This window comes from Rhinolophus ferrumequinum, chromosome 14, assembly GCF_004115265.2.
Source record: "Rhinolophus ferrumequinum isolate MPI-CBG mRhiFer1 chromosome 14, mRhiFer1_v1.p, whole genome shotgun sequence".
Lineage (NCBI taxonomy): Eukaryota > Metazoa > Chordata > Mammalia > Chiroptera > Rhinolophidae > Rhinolophus > Rhinolophus ferrumequinum.
The window spans coordinates 44,697,258-44,707,962 of NC_046297.1; the positions used below are offsets into that span (position 1 = coordinate 44,697,258).

Here is a 10,705-nt window from a genome sequence, read left to right on the forward strand (position 1 = left end):
TTTCCACTACCATCTTCGAAGTCTCCACCCGTGGGTCCCTGACGACCGCCACTCCGCTTCGACTCTACAGGAGGCTTCTCCATGCGGTCTGTACAGCCCGGCGAGGGTCCGGGAGGAATTAGCAGCTGCCGCAGCAGGAGGCGGGCCCGGCTCTCGGCCCGCCCCACGTCGGGGTCGGGGTGGGGGCTCCGGCCTGTTACCGGATGGAAACTCCGGGTGTCCAGGGGGGCGGGAGGGAAAGGGGGAGGGAGGGAGGTGCGCGGGTGAAAGGCGCATTGATGCAGCCTGCGCCGGCCTCGAAGAGCGGCGGGGCCAGACTCTGATCACGTCCGGGCTCCGGGTCTACTGGTCCTGCTCCTGCTCCGCGCGTCTCGGGGCCGCCGCGCGCCATGCGCCTTCAGAGCCCCGCCGCAGCCTCGGCTCAGCGGCTCCTCGGCCTCCTGCTGCTCCTGCTGCTGCAGCTGCGGGCGCCGTCGAGCGCCTCCGAGATCCCCAAGGCGAAGCAAAAGGCGCTGCTCCGGCAGAGGGAGGTGGTGGACCTGGTGAGTGCGGGGAGCCGGGGGGGGGGGGGGGGGGGGGGGGGGACAGAGCCGCCGGCAGCGCGGGCAGGGCGTCAGTCCAGCCGTTGTGTGTGTGGTGGAGCGGGGGCAGTTATGGGGGGGGGCGGGCGTGTGGGTGGGGGGCGTGGAGGGCGGTCTGCACAGCTGAGTGATGTGCCTTACTTGGGTGCGCCTAGGTGTCCCGCTTTGTCCCAGTCTACGTGTAAGGAAGGGCCTGAGCTGTAGGTGTAGTGGAGTTCTGGGACTCGCAGGGGAGACCAAAATGAGAGGGCCATCGAGCGGCGGAGATGCCACCTGGGTTAGGTGGGATACCCCTAAGAACAGGGAGTCGCCCAGTTATTTTTCTGGCCTCTGAGGCCCACCCTGGGATGATGATGAGGGTTAGAGCGGCAATGAGAGTACAATGAAGAGCTTGGGTAGGTTAAAGCGTTGACCTGAGATTTGCCTGGGAGACACTGGACTGGATAATCACCTGGGTGGGCTGGGCCAGGGATATGCAACGTGTCCTTTGTTGGGGCTGGTGGCCACGTCTGCTTGCAGGAGAGAATAACAACCCTCACAAAGCCTCTGTCCAACTCTTTGTAACTTGAAGACTATGAGTCATGTTGGGTCATCCTCCTAGGGAGTATGGGCTGCAATTTACTTTGTTGGACGACCACAGCTGGGGCCAGGAATGGTTCAGAAGGTTTAAGGCCAGAAGGGGAAACGAAGGGGCCCAGCATTGAGCCTTTGCGGGCCCATTTCATTGCTCACGTTAGAATATGGACAGTCAGTCCTTCAAGACACCGTGGGTCTTCAGCCTGTGACCGCCAGGTAGGAGGCATTACAATTGAGCTGAGGGAGAAGACAGTTTCCAGAAGAGCAAATAAATAGCCCAAGTGCTTTCTGAGGGGCTAATCTCTGCGAAGGTCTGTTGACTTAAAACTTTTTCCCTCTAAAAGTCAACAAACCCAATGGAGGGCAAGAGTGATCCTTTCACAACTATCATATTCCTTGACACATATCTTCAATCCATAAGCCAACTGCAGACAAATATGGCTTACAGGCATCGCAGGACATAGAGAGGAGGCATTTTTTGATTAAAAAACAAACAAACAAAAAACAACTGTTTCGAATTTGTTAAGCTGACATTGTAAACTGAACTAATAAGCCAAGTTCCCTGGCGGCTAGTTGTAAGGCAGATTCAAAAGCTCTGGAAAAAAATTCCTGCCATTTGACAGAGCACTTTTTGGTAATGCGCTATGTAATTTTGCTCCACAAAGCAGACTATGTGTTCAGGGCTACAGTTCTATTTTAAGTATCTAAATTGTTTAAAAAAAAAAAAACTGTACCAAATGAATGTGGTTTATGTGCAGTTTGCATTTGTAAATTTGTAGCTATGATACACAAAATACCCCTTTCCCATAAAGAAAGCTAGCAATTTTTTTCTTTCCCTCCAAGAATTTACAGTACCGTGGTTTCCCACAACTCTAGCCCAACTTGGAAAAGCTTACTATGCAGCCAGGCTCAGGTGCATCCTGTAGTTTGGACTTTGGTTTTGCTAGGGGGAAAAAAACCCACATAGTCGTTAAGAAGGCTTCAACAGATGCTATAAAGCAACTTCTTTGTACAGGATCTTTCAAAGCATTTCTTTCAAGCTTCCAGCAAGCTCTGCCCCCTAGTGGCCAGTGAAAGAAACAGGGGTTCCTTCCACAGACAGTTATCCAGCCTCTACCCGGCAAGTACTAAGCATGTGCTGTTAGCATTTTAAAGTGAAAAAAGAACACAGATGTAATACCTGTGGAACGAAATTCCATAAAATTATGTGGTCTCTGAAATGCAGTTTTTAGATGAAAAAACGGAATAAAAGTTCTCAACCACGGCACTATTGACATTTTGGGCCAAATAATTCTTTGCTGTGGGGACTGTACTGTGTACTGTAGCATATTTAGCAGCATCCCGGGCCTCTACTCACTAGATGCCAGTAGCAGTCTCCTTCTCCCAAGGTGTGACAACCAAAAATGTCTGCAGACATTTTCAGTGTCCCCTGTGGGACAAAATTGGCCCCAGTCGAGAACTACTGTTATATAGGAAAATGAAACTTTGTGTAGCATCTTGTCCTGAGGGGAATGATAGTGAAGAAATCAAAGAATACCAGAAGTCCTATTGTTTCTCTCTTTCCACCTGAAATCTATGTCCAAACATTGCATGTATCAGCTAGTGTAAGTGAATGAAATTACTAAAATGAAAATTAAGTCTAAAACTAGACTATCTTAGAATATTTTATACTTTAGCATATCTTCTAATACTTTTGCAATTTTGTTATTTTTCTTACTGTTTCTCTGTCAGTAAATAAATAACTGTCTTCCCCCCCCTTACAATCAGGAAAGTAGCAGTGGTCAAAGTCACAAAAATCATTTATTAAAACAAAGATCAAATAGGTAATGTGAGAAGCAAATTAATTGGCCAACATTAGAGACATAAGGATCCTGCTGAGGCAGTGTCATTACTGGATTTTATAATATGAGCATGTCTAATCCCAGATGGTGAAATTAAAAGATAAGCTTTGAAGTTATTTTAATATGAAAGGGAACTTGTTTTTTTGTTCTCATTGGACAGTATATTTATATAGAATGATAGTATTGGACAATCTACAGAAATGGGGTAATGTTACAATAAAAATTTAAGTTAGGTTTGGAATTTGGAGGGTCTAATAAGTGGACCAATTCAGGAATTTGATAGATGGAGATCAAAATATCACCTTTACCACCAATCCAACTACACTGGTATGTGTGGCTTATGTGTGTTAACTGGCATGTTTGCTGATGTTCTCTTCTCCAGATCTAGGCCCTGGTAATGTCCACCCAAGGGAGTGGACACACTTGCCCAGGGTCACTGCCAACCAGAATAACCATGTTTGGCATATGCAGTGTTTACTGTGTGCCAGGCACTGTTCTAAGCACATTTTATATATTATCTCACATCTCATACAAATCCTGCAAGGTAAGAATCCTTATTACTTTCCCCATTTTACAGATAGGGAAACAGATACTGCCATGTTTACCAGCTTACTCTACCTCACATTGCTAATAGTGAGAATCTGGCTCTAGAATCAATGCTGTTTAACTTGAATATGATACTGCCACTGCCACCCCCCACCCCAAAGAAAAACAAAGAAAATCCTAGCACTTAAGACATTTGATAGCTTACCGCTACCCTGTTGAAGACTAACGGTCACCTGCAAAGAGGTCATTTAATCCCTGTCAGGGAGGAGGAGTGGGGTTGGAGGTCAGAAGTGTTAACATTCTCCACATAAATTAGGCACGAGAAGCAGGGGATATGTATATCCAACTTAGAAATATTGCCAGTGTAAGATGATGATTGACGGTTAAGATTTTATTTTGTAATTATATCTCTCGGAATTTATTTTAGAGAAATAATTCAAAAGGAAAAAAGCTATATGGATAAAGATTTTCGTTACATTAATATTAATGATAGAAAAAATAGAAATAACCTAAGTATCCCAAAATAGTGCACTGTTTGCATAAAATTGTAAAAGTAGAATTCCAAGTCCCTTTACGACATATAGAGTTAGAAGAAAAAAGCAGTATATCAAATAATGTCCACCTTGGAATACAGCCATTTAAAAATGATGTATGCTTTTAATAGCAGTAGAAAAAAGCAGGTAAATGAAAACATTTTGTCTTTGATTTGTGTGTGAATGTGTATAAAGTCTGTGAAATAAAAAGAATAGGAAAAAGACCACAATATTTTAGAAATAACTTTAAAAGCATTTCTCTATAATAACTCATCTAGAACATGTACAAGTGGTATGAAAGGATTCTTGATTCCAAGGGCTCAAAATAAATGGAAATCTAATCAGAGTGAGTCTTTGAATTTTAAGTGGTACAAGTTTTTCTCCCTTTCCTTTTTCCACTAGTATAATGGAATGTGCTTACAAGGGCCTGCAGGAGTACCTGGTCGAGATGGGAGCCCTGGGGCCAATGGTATTCCTGGTACTCCTGGGATCCCAGGTCGGGATGGATTCAAAGGAGAAAAGGGGGAATGCCTGAGGGAAACCTTTGAGGAGTCTTGGACACCTAACTACAAGCAGTGCTCATGGAGTTCACTGAATTATGGCATAGATCTTGGAAAAATTGCAGTAAGTAAAATCTGAATTGTTTTAAAGTTGAAGCAAAACTTAAGGGTTTTCATAGTTGAGTGTTAATTTAGGTGAGATTTTATTTTATTTATTTTTACCAAAGACTTTTTAAAAAATTAAGGAGTAGGTACCATGTGACAGTAACTTAAAATTAATGAGAAGAAATTGATGACGTGAATTTTATAAAGGTATTTCTAATTTCTAAGACAAAAATGTCACCATATTATTTTAACCCTAATACCTCAAATAACTTACTTTTTTTTTTAATCCAAACAAAAAAGGTGAGCGTACGTGTCAGTGTCCACAAGATTGGACAGTAAGCAACTTTCCCATCTTATCCTAATGTAAATTTAAATTAGTTTAAGAAATTCTGCTGTGGCTTCAGACATAAGGATGGGAAGAACCTTCTAAGAAATTACTACGTGGAATTACTATCTGGAAGTGAGAAATTCATTAGTATTTGTCCTTATTCTGGGTAGCTGGCCTAACTTAAAATTGTTCAGCCTAAGAGAAGTGGAATGGACAAGAGTGACCATTTGGACTACAGTGACAATTTGAAATTGTTCTGCAACATTTGGGGGAAATTTACTCAAAATAGCCTGTCTGGCAATGCATTTTGATTAATGACTCAGTCACTTTGATCAGTGTTTGCTTTAAAAGTACCTGGCAAACCCCCTGGATGGCATAGAGTTGAAGAAGTTCCTACTATTCCTAAGCCTTTCATTTGTTGATCAACTCTGTACAGGATTCCATATCCACAATATATTACTTCATGATATTAACCACTACTACCACCAGGCAAATAGAAGAGATTTTATTTTCATAAAACTCTGTTTTAATCTATGTATTACCCCTGATCCTTATCTCAGCTCTTTAATGTCTGCTCTCTTATCTATAAAAAAGTTTGAGACTCGCTTGGTTTGATTTTTATGTGATAGAATTTCTGTATTGATTGTATGGTTTGGGTGACTGTGATCATTTTATTTTATTTGTGATTTCTTAGAAAGCATTTTGTTAAAATATTGCCTACTTCAAACGTTTGACATTAATAGACTGGTTGCTTATTTTATAGTTCATTGAAAGTTTCTGAGTTCTCTCTAAAACCATATCCCTATGAACTCTGAATTATTAATATGCTTTCAAGTTCTTTTTAGCAGTAGTCAGAATGGGTTTGGGAGCCTTCTGCAAGTAAAAGATAGTAGGACCATGAGCCAATTGACAGACAAATTTTTCAAAGACCAATTAAAGAGAGAGAAAAACAAAAATCAACCTAGGCTTTAGAATCATGTCACATAGGTAAAAACTGAAACCCTACCTATCTATTGTTGACCCCCTGATACCGTCTGCTGTTAATCAAATAGAAACAGATCAGGAATAAATACCGGGGGTGCAAAAAAAACGTATGTATACGAGGGGACACTTTGATCAGCTTTGCTCAAGCATTAGTTTGCCGTAATCAGAAGTGTCAGGACCCTGATGGTATCTTTGGTATCGGTATATATGGTATATCATCTTTTGTTATCGGTATCTATTGAGTATTACAATTTTAATACAGTTTTCTTTCTTAAAATGTGTATACATTTTTTTGGCACTCTGTATATCTGGACAGTGCTAGTCTAGAATGTGAGTTAGTGAGGGCAGAGATTCTGTTTCGTTTACTGCTGTATCTGTGGCATTCAGCACATAGGGCTCACAATATATTTTTGGAATGAAAAAAATATATATAGATTGGTTTGGTCTACATACTGAAAGCTAGCTGTTTTGGGTAAAAATAAAAGACAACTTCAATGGTGTGAATAATTCCAAGAATGCCATAATTTGATTTTTTTTTTAGAGTTCCTAACATCACAGTCTCATCTATCTTGGAGAACATCTTTTTCTCTCTCTCTAAAAGTTAAATGTGGTTTTGGGAAAAGGATAAATAAAATTCCCAACACAGTTTGAAGGCATCTTTTTAATTAAAGTTGAAAATGCACATTAAACCCTATTTCTATTTTGTGACAGGAGTGTACATTTACAAAGATGCGTTCGAACAGTGCTCTAAGAGTTCTGTTCAGTGGCTCACTTCGGTTAAAGTGCAGAAGCGCATGCTGTCAACGTTGGTATTTCACATTCAATGGAGCTGAATGTTCAGGACCTCTTCCCATTGAAGCCATAATTTATTTGGACCAAGGAAGTCCTGAACTGAATTCAACAATTAATATTCATCGCACTTCTTCTGGTATGTTGAATAGTGGCATTGCAGGGTGGGTCTCAGATCTTTAGAGACCAAAGATTTGTTTTGAGTCCACTATTACGTCAGGTCATGAGGCTGTTATTAAGAGACCTACAGCTCATAATGCTCCACCCTGGTTGCATTTCAGAAGATCCTGAAATGGATCTTTAAAAAATATGTGGATGCCTGGGTCTCATTTCTGACCAACTAAATCAGAATCTTTGGGGGTAAGACCATATCTTTTTAAAAAATCCCCAAGGTTGAAAATCACTTAGTTAGATGAAATGGCAAAACAGCCAATAATGCCATAGAACAGTGGTTTTTAGCATTGGCTACACATTGGACTAAACTGGGGAACTTAGAAAAACCCCCATGCATGCCTGGGTACCACCCCTCCAGGGAGTGTAACTTAATGGGTCTGGTACTCCCTAGGCAATGGGACTTCCGGACTCTCTCCTGGTTGTTCTAATGTTCAGCCAAGTTTGACAACCTCTAGCTTCAATTGATAAGGAGACCAATTTCTTTGCCTTATCCTTTAAAAGAATAGATGAAGTCTGCTGAATTTGTAAAAGAGAACATTTCTACATTATTCCTGCATTTTTTGTTTGTCTCTACCTAGTAGGAGAGAAAAGACATTCAATTAGACCAGTGGTCAGTTAAGCTATAAGAAAAAAATATATTGGTTTGTTTTGTTTTATTTTAAGGTTCAGTAAAGAAAGCTTAGAAGATATCAGAAAGTAAAAGGGGGAAAAATTACCTATTAATGTTATCATCCAGACACACAATCATCGATATTGGGCTGCCCGCCATTTTGGTTTCTTGAGTGGCTGTGAGGTGGCACACCATGACAGCACAGGCTGGGCGAATGACAAGATGTATATATTGCTGGCTTCATTTCCCTGATTTCTTGAAGGGATTTCTCACTAATTTTGTACTTAAAATGGCCAAAGGAAGAGAAGAGATCCCTCCACTGTTAACCAGAGGAAATTATAGTACAGCACTCTTTGGGAATCCAAGTCAGATACTTAACTCAAAAACTAATATAGCACATTTATCCTTAAGAAATCAAGGGCATCCCTTCCACATTCATCCTCAAATCTCCACAATGTTCTCGAGATGTAAAAAAGATATTTTAAGACCCTCTCTTTGCACACAGAGAAAGCCTAAGGAATTAAAGTGTCTTACCCAGGACAGCAGAATCAGTGTTCAGGAAAGCAGAAACCAGATTCCTGCTCTCTTGTCTCCCTAGCCCTCTCTTTGATCAGATTAAAAAGCCTCATCACAAAGTCCTTAGCTACATGTGCTGGAAAGGAAGATGTGCTTTCCCTCTGAGCAGCAGTCTCTAAAATAAGAAAAATATAGATATAAAATTAAAATTTGATTAGGAAGTGATACGTGTTTAGATAGTAGTAAATATAATCAACTTACTCTATTATCTGTAAGCTGTATGTGTTAATATCTTGCTATATAGTGTAAGCCCTCAGCCCAGAAACTGTAACCTATACATGTATATAGTTTCTAAATTATTTAACGTGGCATTTCCCAACCATGGTGTGAAATCTCATTTGGTGTGGTCAGTTGGGTGGAATGTCAGAAGCAATTTGTTATTCATAACATTTGTGTTAAGATGAATTGAAGGTTACCTCCACAATAAAATCACTTTCCCTTGCACACCGATACTCTTTCTTGAGGGAAAGGAAAGGAGATGCACTATGTTAGCAAATCAGAGGATGACTTAAAGCTTTGGATATGCCCATGGGAGTTTGAAAAACATTTGAATGCCATCTTATTACCTGGGTCCAGGAAGAAAACAGGTTGAGAACCCCTAATCCAACATATTTCAGGTGCTTAATAAGCTGCAATACTGTACGGTATTATAGCAAAACTGTTCATTCATTCAAAAAACATTTTTTTTGTTTGTTAAAGACTATATGCCATGACCATTTGACTCTTCCTGTGGGAGGCTGATGCTAGAACAAAGTTTGTTTGACATCCTATAAGGTGGGTGAAGTGAACAAGTTTCTAGCCCATGGATGTCAAGACCTTGGGAAAACAGGAGGGTTTCTGGGCATTCTCATCTGGCGTAGTGCTGAGGATACTAGATTAAATGGGACTGGGCACACTGGTTAGTTCTCCCAGCTTTGAAAGGGGCCTGCACTAGAGCCAGGTGTCTGGATTCTGAGGGACTTGCCTCAGGATTGCTACAGGCCTACATCCCTGAGGCTTAGCTGGAATGCACTGACTTTGCAAATAGGAACCCTGGCCTGTCACATGATGTCATCCTACACTACTTATATGTCAGGACTCATTTTCTTGAAGAATCTGTAACTTCTGGTTCCTTTTCCACCTTACACAGACATCAAAGGGGCTATTATCTTTTTGCCTATTAAAATGAGCACTGGGGGAAGATTTTTTTTTTTTAATGTAGAAGAACCTTGGTAAGATGAAATGCAAGCTGTGTATTAGTATGTGGAAGTCCAGAGATTCTGAGCAAAAGTATATATTTATATAGCATAAGAGGAAAGGCAGAGTTGTTTGTTTACTTGTTTTTTCACTGAGGAAATTCTGTGTAAAATGAGATTCGCAGGTTGAAGGACTGGTATAATGATTATGCTCGAATTAATGTTATAAAAGTTCTTTCTTCTACTTGAATATCATCAAGTGTGAAGGTAAGTGTTGGGAAGGGCTTTTTTAAAAAAAGACTTGCGTATCAAATAAAGTCTTGGCTTTTAATAGTGTTGGCTTCGTTTAGTCAAATAAATTGCTTTTTTGTTTTAGGTCATCTCTGTAACTAAACAAATTCTGGTATTATGTTAAAAACCTGTAAGAAACTGCCTGTTAAGCTTATGTTATAGATTGGATATGTATTTGTTTTTAAAATATGTATATGCCAATAAAAAGAGAATTTATCCCTATGAAACCCTTATCAACTATTAGAATTTTTAATTCACTTTACATTAAATAGATTTATTATCTAGCTTGCTAAAGTAATACAATTTAGCTAACGGTTTTTGCTTTCTAAAGAAAGATGTACCTTTCATCTTTGTTTTGCAGTGGAAGGACTTTGTGAAGGAATTGGTGCCGGATTGGTGGATGTTGCTATCTGGGTTGGTACTTGTTCCGATTATCCCAAAGGAGATGCCTCTACTGGATGGAACTCAGTGTCTCGCATCATTATTGAAGAACTACCAAAATAAATTCTTTAATTTTCATTCCCTACCTCTTTTTTATTATACCTTTGAATGGTTCGTTTTAGTGACATATAATTTTTAGGTATACATCTGAATGAAAAACGAAACTAAATATGTTTACAGACCAAAGTGTGATTTCACACTGTTTTTCAGTCCAGTATTATTCATTTTTTCCTTCGATCAAAGATGTTTGCAGGATTTTGTAGTTGAATAGAATACTGTCTTTGTATTCCCATTCCCTGAAACTATAATTTAGAATATCACTGTGGCCTTTAATTTTTCCTATTCTCTTAGTATAGCACTTTTTAAAATATAAAAGCTACCAGTCTTTGTACAAGTTGTAAATGTTCAAAATTGTTTTATATCTGTGAAATAAAACTTATTTCAAACAACTTTAATATCTTTGAACTAATTGCCACTAAAATTAGAGTTTCTGGTACTTTATATCTGAAAAGTTGAGTTAAATCTATATTTGTATTTATTCATTTAACAATGCTATATTGACATTTAGTATATGTATAATTCCATATTTTGAGGGATACAAAGAGAAAGGAAATTTATGTGTCAGCACTTTAGGAATTTTATCTTTATAATTTTT

General features: G+C 39.6%; 1 protein-coding gene across 1 annotated transcript; it reads left to right on the forward strand.

Moving 5' to 3' along the window:
• Window positions 1–242: 242 nt before the first annotated feature.
• CTHRC1 (collagen triple helix repeat containing 1) lies at window positions 243–10,505 on the forward strand. The gene is made up of 4 exons (XM_033126470.1): window positions 243–542; window positions 4,480–4,701; window positions 6,706–6,922; window positions 9,971–10,505. The coding sequence occupies exons 1-4, from the start codon at window positions 390–392 to the stop codon at window positions 10,111–10,113; spliced, it is 735 nt and encodes a 244-aa protein (XP_032982361.1). The 5' UTR covers window positions 243–389; the 3' UTR covers window positions 10,114–10,505.
• The last annotated feature ends 200 nt before the right edge of the window (window positions 10,506–10,705 follow it).